Raw genomic sequence first — 18,467 nt, 5'->3', positions numbered from 1 at the left:
ACTCTCTTGGCCTCTATGCTCTTCAAAAACCTTGATAAAGCAGTGCCAGGCACACAGTGGGCATGAAGTATATGTTACCTGCTTCCTGGGATTCACAGCTAACACACGGAATGAGGGCTAAGCTCATGGTCGGCTCGCACTGCCCTTGCACTAACACTCACTGACCACTCAGGAAGACAACCAACAAACTGAAGGGGGTGGAGACACATCTGGCCTTCAAAACAGAGACAGCTCCTTGCTCAGTGATTCTGGATTTCACTATGCATTTTAGCATCTCAGTTTCTGACTGACCACAGGTCCCAACCCCCTCACCTCTACATTATAAGAAAAGTCAACCTTCACCCCAATGTCAGTCACATGTTCCTCTCCTTCCCAGAATCCAGAGAGGAAGGAAAGTCTGTATGAAACAGAACAGAATGCTGCGATTGAAAAACTTTAGCCTGCCCTTCTCCATGTGCATATGAAAAAGGAAGCCAAAAAACATCTGGGTTAGCATAATTATAGTATTTTAAATTTGTGTACAGCAACTATCACTAATGGTGACTTTCAGAGACAAAACAATTTACAGAGAAGGCTTCAGCTTGCTCCTGTTTTCTCTGTTGGTAAATGGGGATGATGTCTGCTCTCCCGACTTCTCTCACAAGCGGGGCTCCAATAAAACAAAGCATGTACCAGTTCTTTGAAAAAGCACAAGCCAGTATACAAAGGCATATTATTATGGAAGGCTGTCTGCTTGGTCTTTGGAGCAGTTTCATTTGACAGAATGTGTGGGTGGTTGTATGAATCTAGCTTTGTCTATTCACAAACACATGGGTTTAATAAAGCGCAGTTTGTTTTTTAAGGTGTGTGGTCCACGGCTCACTGAAACACTCCTGTTTGACAAACACTGACCATGATTCTAAGAAAGGCGGAGCCCATTTTTATCCCCCTAACAATGGATAGCAGGAGTATAAATCTCCAAGTCCACAGGAATACTTCGTGCTGGCTCCATCCGCCACTTCCTGACCCTGCTCTTGAACTCTCACTCCACCTTAACATTCAGAGCCAAGAGGACAGCCACTCTGATCTGAGTCACACAGAGGGCTTCCTGGGGTGGGCTCCGGCCAAAGTCCTTGCACGGTCAAGTGGCTAGATGCAAGCTGTGGAGTGTTTCCTTAACACACAAATCCATTGTGTCCTTGATTACTCTTCCCAAACCCAGGAAAAAGGGGCTGGGAATTTCACCATCAGGTCACTGGGGATGAAGTGACACGTGCCTGTGCTATTTGTTCAACATTTCTGAACGTGATATGCAACCATAAAAATGTTTTTAAAAGTAAGTGCACAAAACTCAACCCTATATTTCTATTTCTCTCCTTTCTTTATGATTAAGAAAAGTACTGCCTGGCTTCTATAGACCTCAACCGTTAAACCAGAATTTCTCTTCCATTTTTCATTAAATATTTATAGAGCGGCAACTGTGCGCCAGATACTGCGCCAAGGGCACCCACGGGATTACCTCTTATTATCCTTACGAGATCCCTATGAGTCAGCAGGATTATTATCCCCATTTTATAGATGAAGAAACTGAGGCACAGAAGATAAATCATACACTCAACTGCTCAACAGGATTAGGATTTCCTGCTCTGCAGAGATTTAATGGAAGAGCTCTCAGAAGCAAGAGTCCCACTCGGTCTCAATTGGCAATAGTCATAGCTACCTTTTGCTTAGTGCTAAATAAGTCATTAAAATAACAATCTGAAAAAGTAGGAAATACTGCCATCTCCATTTGATAGAGAAGGAAGTTGAGGCACAGACAGGTAAAGAATTTGGGGGGTGGGGCAGAGAAAGACTTTTGACTCCGATTGCAGAGTAAGTAGGTGCCCTTGCTCTGAGTTCCACTCCACCCAATCTGACTCTCCAGTCCCTTCAGCAGATTCTGGAGGCTTCCGATGCCAATGCAAAGCGAAGACGGTCCCAATATGGAAACCATGGGGAGAATCTGGCATTGCACCCACGCCTTCTTTCTACCACTGAGACATCTAAGGCCCTGACCATTGGGTGGACACACATTATTTATACCATGGTGCTATAAAATTACCAATTATTGACCATAGGAAATGCATGGGAGCTAGGTTCTTGTAGACAGAGGAACCTAAAGATACATCTCTCCACGGCACGTCTATGCAATGGAAGGAGACTGCCATTCCCTCCCCATTATTATTAGGTTATTTAATTGCTCACCAAGAATAAGTCAGGGTGAAAGGGAAGGATGTGTAAGATGGAGGCTCCTTTCAAAGACAAGGATATGGACACATTATGTGATTTCCTCCTCAGGTGAAATGTTTTCAAGAAGTTTTTACCATGGTGAATAAAATTTGGTGGAAGTAAAGCTGTTCTGGGAAGCTGAAGGTTGAGACTGAAGGCTGTGTGGTTCTTCCTCCAAGGACTAGGTAGAGGATGGATGCTTTTGCTTGCCACAGTTCTTCCTCTCTTGGAGCTGGTAGCACCGCCTCCCCCATCCTGCCAGCCCCCACATCTGTACATGAGTTTGTGGGGTAGCTTTCTCCTGGACAAGGCCTATTCTGACAGGTGGCTCTGCCTCCCACTGCACCCAGATACACAGGTAAGATTTGAGGATGAACTGATCCCCAAAGAAGTTCACTGAGCTAGGAAGGATGCCAACTTCACTTTTAGAAGTGTTTTCTAGGTCTGTTTCTCCTAGTAAAACAGACCTAGAAATGACGTATCGCTAGACTTACTGTGGCAAGAAGAGGCCCTCTCACCTACTCACCTAATTTATAACAGTTTTCACTTGTGTAGTAAATAAAATTCCATTTTGCTGTCAGTACAGTGAATGGTCATTCTACTAATTCTGTACTTTGAACCTCTTTAGCATTTAACTGTTCTCTCCTCTGAGTCCTCACAGAACTTGGGTTGCACTTTTGTTAAATGTACCCATTACTTTCTGTCATGATTAGTTGTCTCTGTTGTGTAAGGTGATCTCTCCCACACAGGGCCCAAGTTCCTCAGGTTCAGAGATAGGAATACTCCCAACATTGACAACAAGTACAGAATAGAAGTCAATAAATGTGAATTTCCTTCTTTCTGCATTGGCAATTAATGGCGTATTGCTGCATGACATATATTACTCTGTCTTGAATTTTTGTTTAATTTCTCACATCTGTGCCTTATTTCCTAATTACGTGGGATGCATCTGGAGGTGAAAGGTTCTGTCTTATTTGCCCAGTTGCAAGATTTACCAGTGTTCCTTTTAGGCTCTAGCTTCACCAGGGAGAATTATAGATCCTCATGTAGGTAGAAAAGCAGTGTTCTTTTTCCTCTTGAGAATTGGTATGATGTAGTGATTAACAACCTGGACTTTGGAGCCAGGCTATATAGGCTTGAAGCTCAGTTTAGCAATTTACATGCTGTGTGACCTTGGGCAAATGATTTAAGCTCTCTTTGCTTGATTATTTTCTTCTCTAAAATGGTGGTAATAATACCAACCTCAAAGAGTTTTTGAGAGGAAGAAATGACCTAATATATGTAAAAATAAGTACAGCATCACTTGGCACACATCAGTGCTTGCTCCTTTTATTATTGCTTACCTTACATGCCCAAACATACAAAGCACAAAAATATTAAGTTGCTTATCTATGAACTAATTTTTATCCATGGCAAAGTTTTTTACCAATCACCCAAGCCCGAGTTTCCAGAGACCATAACCCAAAAAGGAGGTATCCTGACCTTTGGCAAACGCTCAGGGTCGCCAGGGTGCCGGGGAATGACCTTCTGTAACCTCTGGAAACCATAATCGATGGTGGGCTCGTTGAGCGCTGCAATGAAGAAGGCACACAATTAGAACAATTTCAGGAAATAAAATAGAACATGATTTGCAACACCGATAGTGTGGAAATAATTGGGAAGTCCAACGTTTAATTGATGCTTTTGAATTAGAGCATAAAATAATCTGACGAATGCTCCCTTTGCTGAACATTTCCACCATCTCCTTATGCTATTTACCATAGTGGGGAGTGACTTGCTCAAAAGAACATTAGTAGCAGGTCTTGAACTCTGCTCTTCTGGTCAAATTCTATATTCTTTACATTATTGGAAATAGAAAATAAAATGGTATTTGATGTGAGGTTTTAGGATTCACTTTAGCCAGAAGCTCAGGTCAAAATGCTCAGAGGCTTGTCTGAGGGTATCTACAGATTATAAACAGCAGGAGAATTAACAGTACTTGCTTAACTGAAAAATTGCTAATGAACCTCAGCAGATACGATATCTCAGTGCCTTGTGCGGCCATTAAGCCTGCAAGAGTGTGGTGAGGGGCAGAGGAGACTGGATCTTCTCGGAATAGAAATCTTATTCTGCCCTTGACAGAGTCTGCAAGGAGATGGGTATTGAAAATGCCCTTGAGACAACACCCTCACATCTGAAATGACAGACTGATTCACCACCATCAACATTATTTCAGGAAAAAGACCAGCCTCTGTGGAGTACTAGCTTAGAGCAGCTGGGTCTCCAGGAAGAATTCTTAAAAAGTCTAAAAGAAGAGCACACCTGTAATAATATTTGGAGACAGTGGGCCTTGTTGTACCCATATTGTCTACATCCTCTTCAAAGCATCCTTTAATTAGACACGATACAAAATGGACTGGTCTATCATTTTCAAAATTCCTTCCTAAGGTATGAAATATCTTCAGCCGTCCTCACCTGACTAGGAAAAGATGGCAGCTCCATCCTCTACGCATATCCCCCATATCATCCAAGAAATGGGTGGGTGAGTGGATTTTGTTCTTCTTTTCTTTCCTTTTTTAGTGTAACCAAAGTATTCAATCACATATTCTCTCCCATACTGAATAAAAAGACAGTCTTTGTAGTTCTGACATTTAGCTATACATTAGAAAACAAGTTGCCACATGCTTTACTTAAAATGCATTTCCATTAACCTAAATTCTAAAAGTAAGATTCACACTACTACTAACTTTAAAAAACTGTATTAAATTCAAATAGGTCCCAAGGCTAATGGAAGCAATTTGTATACCAACCCAAACTGACTGGCCCACTTTTCAAAATACAGGTATGATAATCTTGTGGTTTTAAAAGGACATTTAAATTGAAAGACTGTGAATTTAGTACATAATTATACCAATAGAACCCTTTAACTTGTCAACTTGTAAATCTAAAAGGTTATCAATCATTTCTAAGGAGGAAATAAACCTTAAAATTCCTTGATTGACAGTGCTTACTTTTTATGTAAGAAAAAAAGGAAAAAAAGAAAAAGGCTGCGTAAAGTGGCCAGAAATCCATTTACAAAAGTACATTGTTTTACATAGGTGAGTAAAAAGCCAATAATTACACCTCCAAAAGACACATAAATCAGAGTAAGTACTTTTTCCTCACTTGTATGTTTTAAGTTGGAGTGAACTTCAAGTAACTTTTTATTAAAAAGATTTCTTCCCCAAATGCAATGCTTATTGAAGTTGTTAATAGAGTAGCATTTTCATTTAAGATAATGTAATCATCTTTGCAAATATGAGATTTAGCCATCTCCCTCCCTACCCACCCTTCCAAACAGTAAACTTTTAACCTGTCTCTCGTGGAAATTAGCTAAAATTATACCCAGGTGTAGCAAATATCTCTCTCTATATACTAGTATATGAGTTAAGGCATAATATTTATTATTTCTCTCATTTTATGAATTACTTTCTAAACCCTTGAGAAGAATCCTTTTTTCAGATTAGACTTGTAGAGAAAAAGCCATAGAACCCTTTATGCAGGGAAGCTGTTACTCGTAAAATCCATGGTATTTAATCAAGAAATGCATGAGAGCAACAGGAATGAGCACCTAGGTTTACGTTATATATCACATTCATCTCCCACCCATAATACTAATTGCCAACAAAGATGTTTAACCATAAAAATAGCTTTAGACAATTAAATGTATCATTTTAATATCTGAAGACATAATTCAGCATCCTGAACATTCTAATTCTTGGTTTTATTTTTCAGTCTAAGCCACCAAATAAACTTGAATTGTTGACCCACCCCTTTGCTTGTTTGCATAATGAATTAATTCCTACTGTGTCAAGAAATTCGAGATTGTTAATTGAACGACTGTCTGATGTATTGGGGGGAGGACGTGTTTCTCTGGCCGTACAACAACTCAGAGCAGAATGACACTTAATATCTGCAATTAAAAGAAGTGATTCAAATATCCTACGGAACTAATAGCTAAAGAGCTGAGGAGAAGTCATTCTGTTGCCACAAAGAATAATTGAATTAGCTATAGTAAACTCATTATTCAAAGAAAAATAAGCATCTACTCTATGGAAGTACACTATGTGGGAGGAAATATTTCAGATAGTAAGACAAAGACAAAATATTTTAATTTATTTCCCATGCCTTTATGATATGCTCTATGCTCATATTATTAAATATATCAACCTGCCCTCTATTTAGGTACTGAATATTACAATGGCATTGTCCAGTGCTGTAGACAAAGATAACACTAAAGATATGCAAGACAAAGCTTGTGGTATTAAATTTGAAGATGCCTGATCATTTGTCTGATTGCACTGACTAGAGAAAAAAATTAAGCCAATTACTGAGTGAGAGGGGCCATAAGATAAAGCCTGTTAAAAAAATAACAACCTGAAAGATTAAATGTCTAGGGAGGAGGATGGTGAAATTATGGCACACTCAGGGAACGGAATATGATGCAGTCCTCAAAAGCAATGCAATAGGAAAAAAAATATTTACTGACATATTGCTAGGTTAAAAATTAGATTACAGGAGCATATGTACAATATGGTTACTTTTTTTTTCTAAATGAACATACAGAGAATAAAGAAAATGTTTCTGGGTATAAACTGCCTAACAGTAATTATTTCTAAGAACTGAGTCTTAAAGCGCTTTTCTTCCTCCTCTTTGTGCTGTGCATTGTCTAAATTTTCCACAATGAACATATATATATATTACTTTTATAATCAGAGAAAAAGGTTAAGAGCAAGAGATTGTTGTTGAGATGGAATTTGACCTGCTTGTATAAAGTAATGACATAAGAAACTATGCCTTAAAAGGGGTCTGTATACTCTTTAATAACCTTGCATAGGTTATTACAGACCATAAGAAAAATAAGTAGTATACTTTTGGCCAGTTGTATAAATATGTGACTATTCATAAACTTTCTGAAAATCAACAGAGAGGGTAATGGGGAGGAATCATAAAGAATGGTATATTTATTTCCTCAGTGGGGGTAGTCGTACCTTAGGGACATACATCTACTCTGCAAGAATGTAATATAAAGTTAATCCTTCAACAAAGTGACCTCATTGTAGTCAAGCACAGGGCTTAGGGAGCGCCAGCAGAAATGGGACTAATCAATTTTTTTCCCCTAAAACTTGAGACAATTCCGAGAACCTAGTAGAGAAAAAAAAAACTTAATTGGACATAACCACAAATAAAGAAGCATGAGCATCTTAGGTTGAGAAAAGAAAAAACAGATGAAGCCATAAACTGCAAAGGAATGCAATGATGAGAGCAGCTTATGTGGCCCTGCTTCCAAACACCTAGTCCACATCTCTGAATAGGGTTTGAGAGGGTGTCATCCTAAACCAGGTAGGGATGGTAACAGAATAAGGGAGGCTCAGAGGTTTAGAAAAATTCATAATCCCAAATAAGAAAAGCCTCAATTTTTAAATCAACAAAGTGGAACCAATGCGGGCATTTAAAAAAATTCTACAAGGAGGGCCGGCCCTGTGGCTTGGTGGTTAAGTGCGCGCGCTGCGATGCTGGTGGCCCGGGTTCGGATCCCGGGTGTGCATCGAGGCACCACTTCTCCGTTCATCCTGAGGCCGAGTCCCACATACAGCAACTAGAAGGATGTGCAGCTACGACACACAACTATCCACTGGGGCTTTGGGGGGAAAAATAAAATAAATAAAATTAAAAAAAAAAAAAAAAATTCTACAAGATAATAAATTCTCCATTGATTCAATAATCATTTTCAGTGCCTACCATGTGTTCAGACGGCATTTGTAGGCCATCTTTTTTGTGTGTGTTTTGTGTCACAACACCATAAGCTCTTAAAAATGAACTTTCTGAAAGGCATATGTAATCTAGCCCAAAAAGACAGATGAACTACCTTGATTGTAGAGTTGGAACACAGCTCCGACTCTCATGGCCAGGCTTCAGGAATCTACTCTCTTGCCTCCCTGACAGTCAAATGGTAGGTCACCACCTCTGCTCCTGGTTCTGACATAGCCTTCACTAGGGTCACACTACACTTAACAGAGACACATGGATTTCAAGAGTGATCAGGCTACTGAGGAGCCACAAACATTTGAATTCAAGCTGTCTTCCAGTGTCTGGTTCAAACTTGGAGGTAGATACATATTAGCTGAATAAGCTTAGTAGGACCCTATGGAGCTGAGTACATATACTACAGTAAGTCTGAAACTGTCATATAAATGCATAAAAAGCAAGGTCAAATGCTTCTACACAGGAGAGCAAGCTTGCAGGGCAGATGTATCAGCTGAGATTTCAGAAGTGTCCTCTCCCTCACAGCTATGATATGATACTGGAGAATGGATACTGGTAGGAAACAAGGGATATATGTGTGGGACTGGCATTTCAGCTGCAATAAAGTTTGCAATAAAGCTGCAATAAAATAAAATTACTTTTCAAAAAGTAAGAGTTAATTAAAGGGTTAAAAAAAAAAATGAAACCACTTCATCTGGCTTTGTGTTCAGACTGCTTATAAATGACTTTGGGTTCCGTCCCAATCTCACAATCTCAGACTCCCCCAAAGGAAACCAGGGACTTTCTATGCAGAACCAGTCTACACAGACCACTTCTCCTTTGGGCTTCACCCGAGGTTCTGGTCAAGACAGAACAGCTTTGGTTATACAAAGCTACTGTTTACAGTGTCCAAATGTTGATACAGCATGAAATGCTATATGCAAAGAAAATTTACAATAATACAACTAGATTTTATGCACTAATACTAATGACAAAATTACAAAATCCACTCAAAACATCTGGTAATGAGTAATCCTAACCAAATATACATGCAAATTGTGGCCTTTTCACGCCTTTAGTCTTTTTTTTTTTCTTTAATCCACTTCACAAACACATCAATAAAGAAAATTTTCTTTAAGGGGATTTATTTGCAAATTAAAATCATGTAGTTAAGATGAATGCATTCTCAGTTATGAAAATTGATTTTTCTCTTTTCAGAGTTTTCTTTTAGAGAAATCACTCCTCCATCCTCCTTAACTTCTTGAATACTTATTCCTGGAAACAATGGAAATGAGAAGCTGGAGAGTTGTGTTCCCAAACATCAGGGGAAAAGAGATTTGGGTGCCATTCCCACGTTAGCGCGCAGAGTTCCCCTGCTTTTACAGCTTAGCAACTCACTGCAGTGCTTTAACATATTTCTGGGGTTTTAATTTCCTTTTTTTAATGGTTGTGTGACATGATGTCATTTTGACTGGAAATAAAAAGAAATGCAGATATTAGGAAGGTAATATTTATATTCTACTGCCATTTAATGTCCAAACAAATATCTAGACTCTATGCCAAGTAATAAATAAAACCTCATAGCAGAGGCAATGATAAAACCAGCACCTGGGTCTCCCAGCTTCCCTGGTGACTACTCTATATTTGAACTAAAGGAGTAACAGCAGAGCATTTCCCTTCAAGGCAGATCCATTCTGGGCATAAGAGTTATTACATATGCGTTAGGCAGAGCCTTTTTGTTCCATAATGGCCCCATTTTTCCCTCAGTCACTAAATTAACAACCAGAGGTAAACAATAAAACAGCAAGTTATCTTCACAAACCTATGTTTAAGAATGACTTTAAAATATAGAAACCAAAAAATCAACCAGAAACCTAAACAAGAGCCAGAAATATGGTTAATCAAGAAATTTGTTACACTTCCAGCCATTTGGATATTTCATTACCTGCCTAGATGTTTAGTGCACGAATGGTATTCCGGGTCGTCTCTTCCACAGAAGGGATACACTCCCAAAGAAACCTAAAACCCATCCCCTTGCAAGCCGAGCCCCTGCTTTCAGTGTGAAATGCTTTTACAGCCTGGCGCCCTGCCTCAAGAGCCAGTGAGGTTCAGGAGAGCTTCGGGAAGAGGCTCACTGAACTGCTTAAAGCTGTAACTGAACCAGAAGGATGAAGCCAACATGGGCAGAATTTACCAATATAGCAGCCAAAGGAAAATTTCCAAACTGGCTTTAAACCTGCCCTGACTTATTTGTTGTCTTCAAACCTCTTGATGTGTGGCAACTTTGAGATTCAAAAATCAAGCAAAGGAAGTAACACTACCTCTCTACCAAAGGTACAATTAGAGGTATTGGCTTTTGTGGCTAAGTCTTCTTTACAAAGAGTGGATCCAGGGAAGCAAGCAAAGTAAAGACTAGGGGAGAAAGCGAGCTAGAAAGCCGATCAGAGCCCAGGATGATGAAACGCAGGGGCTCTTGGACAAAGAGATGGAAGACCCCGAGGACTGTCGCTTGGAATGCAAAGAACTTGCGTATGTTTGGAAATTAATAACTCTTCCAGAAGCAAAAGCAATCAAGAGCAGGAAGAAAGAATTAAGAGTGACCTGCCTTTGTTTTTCAAAATGCAAAGAGCTTTACTGTTTTTCTAAATCTAAAAAGAATACATTTTAACTGTATAAAAATTACAAAAGAAACACAAAAAAGTAAAAAAAGCCCCATAATATCCCCATTCATATATAGTCACTATTTATATTAACATGTATGCTTTCAGACATTTTCACAATACTGTTTTATATAAATATAGATTACATACATATTTATATCCACCTTATTCTTTTTAATGGTTGTAGCATATTGTATTACATAATTTATGTAACAAGTCCCTAGCTAATGGGGATGTATGTTTTTTCCCCCAAATTTTCACTGTTTTAAGTGCTATAACGAACAACACTCAGGAGGAATTCTTGGATAAAAGAATATGCCCATTTCAAGTCTTTTGATACATATATTCCCTAACTGTCCTTCCAAAAATTTATACCAAATTATACTTCGACAGGTTACTTTTAAAGGCATCTGCAAAAAACTAATTTTTAAGATTTTGCCTCCTAAACTCAATTATTCTCTAAGTTATACGGACCTCTGAAGATTTTTAATAAATGTTAAGATTACAATGATTACTTGTAGAGGTATCATTTTAAACATACCCTAAGGTCATATAAGACCCTTTTCCCAGTAATATCAAAATGCTTTACAGACATCATCTCATTGATTCCTTCAATATGCCCTTGACATAAATGTCAAAAATTATTACTCCCAATTCGAAGGTGAGAAACTGAGGCACAGAAAGAGCTGGCTGCATAAATCAGAACAAAAGCCTCAGTGCTTTACTTATTCCGAGATGACTATTTTATTTTAATATTAGTGAATCTCAATTTGCAGCATATTGACAAGTCCTGCTAACAAATCTATTAAAGGGCTCCTTTTTTACTAAATATCTATGAAACAGAAATCCAGCACTAGGAGGAATCCTTGTACTCAGACTCCTGACTTCATACAGGTGAACGAGTCACTTGGCCTGATTTCTTTAATTAAAGCTCACCATGTCAACAAACACAAACCTTTTGGGAAGGCCACCCTGCTATTTTAAATTTGCCCCACAAATGATCAAGAAACTGTGTTTTCTGTCTCATCAGGGTCTCCTTATAGGTCCAAGTTGGGGTCTCAAAAGTTGATTTGTCTTTTGGGAAAAAGAGATACATAATGCTGTTGAGATACGTTAAACCAACTTATTTCATACCCCAACAGTTGGTACTTTCTGAAAGACCCTTAGTGAGACGTCACTGGCGGAAGTGGAGCATCTCTTCATAAACAGACCCCTTTCTTGCCCTGGAGGGCTACACTCTATCTAAAAAGGGAAGTAGGTGAATGTACAATAATTAGGGAAAACTGTACTGCTCTCTAATTGTAATAAAGTTGATGAGAAAAGTTGCCCCTGTTATTGCATACGACGTGCTCTGAACAGCTTGGCCTTCCAGGAGCCTTAATTAAGATTTCCAAATTTGATGCAAGTTTAAAACTAAAATTAAATCCCTCAAGCATACAGAAGCTTGAAGATCTTCATAATTTTTTTTTTTTTTGCCTTTCAATCTTTTTCATTTTGGATTTTTAAAAAATATTTGGATCACTTATGATTAGGTTTCAAAGCCAGATTTGCTCATTTGAACAAGAAGAGGATGATTTTCACTGTGTAATGGATGATGGTGTTTAAGTACTGAAGGCCAACACACTTGGTCTTTCTTAACGTTTAAGGATAAATCCATAGTTTTCTCTCCTACTGGCATATCTTCTGATATAACAAGAGTAATATTCCTTCTATAATTGTTCTTCAGATTTCTTCCCAAAGAGTTTTGACAATAACTTTTATCAAGGGGGCAAAATCACCAGCCTGTCTGATAAACATGTTTTCTTGGTTCCCACCCCAGCCGGTGCTTGACATCCTTCTTTTATCATCTGGTGTGTGTTCAGAATGAGCTTAGAACAGCAATTGCCGGGAATAGGCAGGCGATAAACCGCATTGATTTAACACATCTTGTTTTCAATCATGCTTGGATTTTCTGAGCACGCATTTTTCCTGTACTCCGGCTTGTAGCTTTTATCTGACGAGCTGATCCCTTTTCACTGGAAAATGAAAAGGTCGCACAATAAGACACGGTTTACTGGAACTTGAACACGCACCAGGGAAAGTATTTTAGATAAATACTGTCAGACATAGTGGAGCTGAATTTCAACAACACAATTGCCAAACAACAATACTTATTACTCCCCAAGAAAAAGCTACCAGCAACTTACGGCTCTCAGCAGGGAACAGCACCAAGTCAGCCTCCAAAGCTGAGAAACCCTTCTCTGAGCCTCATGCTCACTAAACACAGGGTTCTGGACCAAGGTCCTACATGTGATTGCTAATATCACAGTTTTATGAGACAACTCAAAAAACTACCCCCACTGTTCACAGAGTCATTTCCTTTAAACCAGTGGACAGGTTTCAGAAGAGTTGGATAATGAAGTTATAGCAGAGCTCTGCAGATAGATTGGGAGGGGAAAAAAATTCCAAGAAAAGTTAAGTGATTCCAAACAATCCATTAATTCCACTAATAAGATAAGAAAGTATTTGTAACTGGAAGCTATTAGAGGATTAAGTGATTATTTGGTTATGTTTTAATGTACTCAAAGAGAACTTATAACAAGTACGCTATGCAGAGAGCTACAATGGCCTTGCAGATAAGCACAGACGTTATTATCAGCCTAAACTCCAACCTAAATAGCATCTTGATATAAAATAAATGAAGTCAGCCTTCTTCGTTATTGACCCAATCTAAGTGATTATTATTGCTGTGCATCATTAGCCTTAGACTCAGCCAGAAAGTCTCCTCTTCCTGAACGTTTGAATCTGGAACCCTTTTCTGTAAGCCTTAACACACACTCTGATTAATCTTTATTCACTATCAACTCTAGAGCTTCTCAAACTTTCTCTGTTCACAGTACCTTGGCTGTCTCAGCAATCTTTTCACAGTGCCTCTAAGCCAAAAGAAATACCCAACAGTTCTGTTTATTAACTACTTAGGTCCAAACAGCTTAATATTTACAGCCTAACACTGTTTATTAACAACTTAGGTCCAAACAGCTTAATATTTATATCCTAACAACTTAGTAGCCATTTGAAAAAAATATATAAAGAAATTGAAAGAAAAATAAAACCATAATAATTTTTTTATTTCATTCTAAAATAATCACCGTAACTTATTAATGGGATGTGTGCTCCTGTTGGGCACTGCACAACTTCTCAAACCTTGGTATAAGATTGGACATCGACACCCTCTTTTCTATTCCACATTGATTTTCACATGACACTTCCTTTTGACCATAGTAACTGCTGAAAAGTCAGCTTTGCAAAGCCATGACACCATCAAAAGGAATGTAGTGCAATCTAACGTTGAGCTATGAACTACCTCAAACAAGTAGTTTGTGTGGTATCTGACAGACCTAAAGCATCACTTGTTTTCCTCAAATTTAAACTACCCCACAGCACCCCTGTAAGTTTGCCAGGGCACTTCGGTGTATAAGTTTAGAGAACATGGATCCACTCGGAAGCACAGAATTAATTAAATGATCAGATGCTACAAGGATCCATTGCTGTCATTTACTGCGTCTTTTCTTCTAATAATAATAATAACAGCAGCAACAGCTAACACTTCTTAAGGACTTCCTACGTGTCAAGCACTTTACATGAATTAACCTCTCTAACCTTTACCATGACCCTGAAATGAAGCACTATTGTTATTCCCATTATGCAGAGAAGGAAACTGAGGCTCAGAGGAGTTAAATATCTTGCCTTAATTCACAGGGGCAATGAGTGAAAGGCCAGAGATTCAAACCCAGGCAGTCTGCCTCCCAAGCCCTGCTCTTAACCTCTTTGATAGAACAGCCAAGTTAAGACAACCAAGAGGCCTCCAGAACAGGTCTCTAATAATTTTGGTCTACAGGACTTCTCTAACTCTCTTCTGGCTCCCCATATACCCTTCTATCTGCAATCTGTCCTAGTCCTTTTCTTTGTCTTAATTTATGTCCCGTGGAAACCTTTGTCCCCTACTCCAGGCCTCAGTTGACTTCCATTTCTCTAACAGCACACTCTTTTTCCCTTTGTTCCAACCCTTTTGGAGTAAGACACAGCCAGCTTTGCATCCAGGCTACATCATGGCCAGCTATGTGCTTTTCGGAAAAGTCACATTCTTTAAGTCTTCCTTATCTGTAAAGTGAAGATGTGATATGGTACTATTTGCACAGTGCTTAGCACATAATAAATACTCAATGGGCAGCTGTTATTACTAATAATAGAATACCTGCTATGTGCTAGAAATAGGGGCAGATGCGGGGAATACAAGATTACTTAGACATATTTACATATTCCCCACTCTCAAGAAACTCCAGAGTTTAGAGGGTTAGAAAGACATAAACAGAACGCTAAAAGAAATGTGATAAATACAATACGAGGATGCAGTATTCTAGGAGAACATGAGGTATGTTTCACTTGTCCTTGAGGTTCAGCCTTTCCTCCCCCACTGACACTAATTTGAAATTACAGTTCAAAGAATTCCACCTCTGATTCTCAAATATTACCCTGAAATAGAGCTCTAGCTGGAATAGGACACAATTGTTTTAAAACAATATAAATTTTGTGACCAAATTGGAACAAAAATAGGAGACACCTAATTAAGATGGGATTTTTTTCCCAGACTTGGGATGTTTTATATTGCTTAATTAATTCAATAAAATTGGATGCTTGTTATATACAAGGACACGAGTTTAAGAAGATGAAAAAAGAGAAGTACAATACAGGTCCAGTTTCCTGTGTATCCCCAGGTGGAGATGATTCACTTTGAAAAACTCTTCTAGGCACTGTGATATACCCTTGAGGAGTGCTTAATCCAGTGGAGAGACAGGCCTATAATCAGCTAATCAAAAAGACACAAAACTGTAGCATTACTAATGTACTAATAATACACTGCACAGAAGAAGGAAAAAATAATTCTCTGTAGTGGAGTCAGGGAAACATTCACCAAAGAGGTCAATTTTCAGCTGGATGTGTAAGGATAAATAGGATTTTCCTACTGAAAAGGGTGGGAAAAGCATTTGAAGCAAAAGGAACAGCATGAGCAAAGGCACAGAGATTTAAAAGGACACAATGTGTTCAAATAAGGTTGGATATTCCAATTTGGGGAGAGCATAGTTTATATATTGGGAGTAGGGTGTTGAACAGTAACCACAAGTAACATTATTTGACTTGAGAGCCTTACTAAGAACCTTATCTGGTAGGCAACAAGGAGTTATTTAAGGTTTTCCGTATCATAGATCTGACATAATCAGATATATTTTTAAAGACATAACCATAGGAGTCCAACAAAAGATGGATTTTAAAGTCAGTACTATTGCAATAATCCAAATGAAAAATGAAAGACCAACTAATGAGGTGGTCATGGAGAAAAGGTCGATTTCAGAGATATTTTAAAATAGAATTTACAAAACTTCAGTAACATGTTAGATGTGAGGGATTAGAAAGAACGGAGGATGACTCTGACATTTCTAATTTATCTGACTAAGTGGGTAGAGTGACCATTTAGCAGGATAAAGAATGCAAGAAGAAAACTATTTATGGAAGAAAAAATCACCAGTTCAACTTCAGACATGCTGATTTTAGGTGTCCATAGGACATCTACATAAAAATTTAGTAGACAGTTGGAAATAAAAGACTGCAACTCAGGAAAAAAATCAAGGATGGAATTAATATTATAGGTAATGTCAAGATATTGGTAACAGCTGAAACGATTGGTGTGCGAAGACAACCAAGGACAGACAGCACTATGAGGAACACTAATAGCTAAGGAATAGTTAAAGATTCAGAGATAAAAGAGACAAAGGCAGGTCAAAACAGTAGAAAGAATACCAGGAGAGAATAAAGTCACTGAAATCAAATGAGGAGCTTAAAATTGTCCACACCATCTAGTGTAGCTGGGTAATCAACCAGGAGAGGTCTGAGGGAAAGCTGTCAAAGTAGACCACTCCAAGACGAAGAGTCATGAATGCTTTACCCCTTGGCTCTGGTTTTCTTTTGTCCCACGCAGTAATCCCCAACACAAAGATATGAACATACCAAGTTAGTAAGGGGGGTTGGCAAACTTGTTTGCCCAACTGAAGCTTAGCTAGTCACAAGGGGCATAGAGAAGAGTAGAGGACACTCCGTCCCAGACTGGAGTCACCTTAGTCCTAAAGAAAAGTGTAGAACTCAGGGTGCCTTGAAACAAAAGCTATGATGTCAAGTTCACCTTTAGGTTTGGTCAATTCCTGTTAGTGTAGTAGGAGGGATGAGGATGAGGGGATTTTCCATGGCTCTTGATTTTTCCTGCTCCCAGTCTTGATGCTTGTCTTTTAAGAAGTGGATGGAACCAAGCTGATCACTCCAGGCACCCCAATGAGGTTCTACTGCTTCTTACCCATGCTATATTTGGACTTGTGAACCATGGAGGACTGAGCTTCCTTGCCACAAAATATAGACTAAATACATTTGTATATGTAACCAGAATTTCATCTTCTCCTTTGGATGTTGGTGTTCTTAATATTGGTCTCTGATGACTTACAATCAATAGATGTTTAGTTAAGCAATTCACTTGTTTTGGAGTAACAGTTATTGTGTGGGCGATGGGTACGTGGCCACTTCCGCAATAAGCCCACGTCTCCTAATAGAGTGAACATTACAATCACACATTTGTTGCTATTAGCTCATGAGATGCTGGAAACCAATTTTGAAAAGCAAGTAATAAAGCACCACATAAAAAATAATGGTGTAATTACTTCTTGGTCAAGTTAAACCTACTGTGACGATAAAAACCAAAGGGAGCAGCAAGCATCATAAGTGGGTTTGCTGTAAATTTGACACTGGTTCTGACCTTCAGCAAGGAAAAGGCTTGAACCCACCTACCTAAGCCAGGTGCACAGAAGACTATTTGTGTCATATATGTTTATAGAGTCTCTGTTTAAAAGCACTTTAATGAATTTATCCCAGTAATGCCTATGTCAACTCTAAAGAGCTAAAGAGAATGGACCAGTCACTAAATTATTGACCCAAAGGCTTTCAGATTCCCATTTGAATTTAGGCCCCAAAGAAAGGGGATCTAGAAACTGCATCAGACAGCAATCACCATGCTGGAATAATTTGTTCTCTAAATGCAAAGGAAAGAGAAGGAAGTGGGAGGTCTAATTGGAACATGGACAACACTGTCCAGGAGGTGAAGGAAACACTGGCTATTGTGGCTGATCTGTGAGCCAACACCCTGGTAGTCCACTAACGTAAACAAGATACAAACTAGCCTCCACTTTCAGGCTGTGATCTTTCACTTCTCATCACAATTGCTGGAGAGGCTTCTCTGATCCACATAAAATACCACAGGTGGCTGTGTATAGTGGGTGGGAGGGAGGCTTAGCCAAAGTTATGCCGAGAACTTTTAAGGATGGCATGGAACAGTCCATATTCAAGTAGATCATGACTAACTTTTTATTATTGCTGCTTTTGGTTATTTGCAGTTCTTGGGAAGACATTTAGTTAATATCTCTGTTTAGCCCTTCTAAGAGTTGCAAATGGTTTTCCTAAGGTGTGTGCATCATGAACAAATTACAGATTTTATGACAGGTTAAATTCTCAATGACAGCAACTTGCACGGAGTTACTAGTACTCCTGTACACGGATGGTTGGTTAGAAATGGGTACAGCTTTTTGTAGGGCAAACTGGCTCTCTATGGGTGGAGAGGAGGAAAGACTAAGCCAAGAGACTAAATCACTGAGTTCAGAGGCATCCCCCAAAGTAGGCCTGGTGGCCACACAAACCACTTCTAACAAGTCTATTTTTCCAAGT

The 18,467-nt window shown here is 38.8% G+C and overlaps 1 protein-coding gene across 1 annotated transcript in view; it reads right to left on the bottom strand.

The window, feature by feature from the left end:
- The window catches only part of EBF1 (EBF transcription factor 1), a 385,610-nt gene that overhangs the window by 30,723 nt on the left and 336,420 nt on the right, over window positions 1-18,467 (bottom strand). Inside the window, exon 11 of the mRNA XM_014786137.2 lies at window positions 3,730-3,818. Within this exon, the coding sequence (XP_014641623.1) occupies window positions 3,730-3,818 (89 nt within the window). The remainder of the gene's footprint in view (window positions 1-3,729; window positions 3,819-18,467) is intronic.

Source organism: Ceratotherium simum, chromosome 4 (genome assembly GCF_057802395.1).
Source record: "Ceratotherium simum simum isolate JZ-2026a chromosome 4, ASM5780239v1, whole genome shotgun sequence".
Classification (NCBI taxonomy): domain Eukaryota; kingdom Metazoa; phylum Chordata; class Mammalia; order Perissodactyla; family Rhinocerotidae; genus Ceratotherium; species Ceratotherium simum.
The sequence above is the reverse complement of the archived record's forward strand: the minus strand, read 5'-3'. Positions and strand labels throughout refer to the sequence as shown.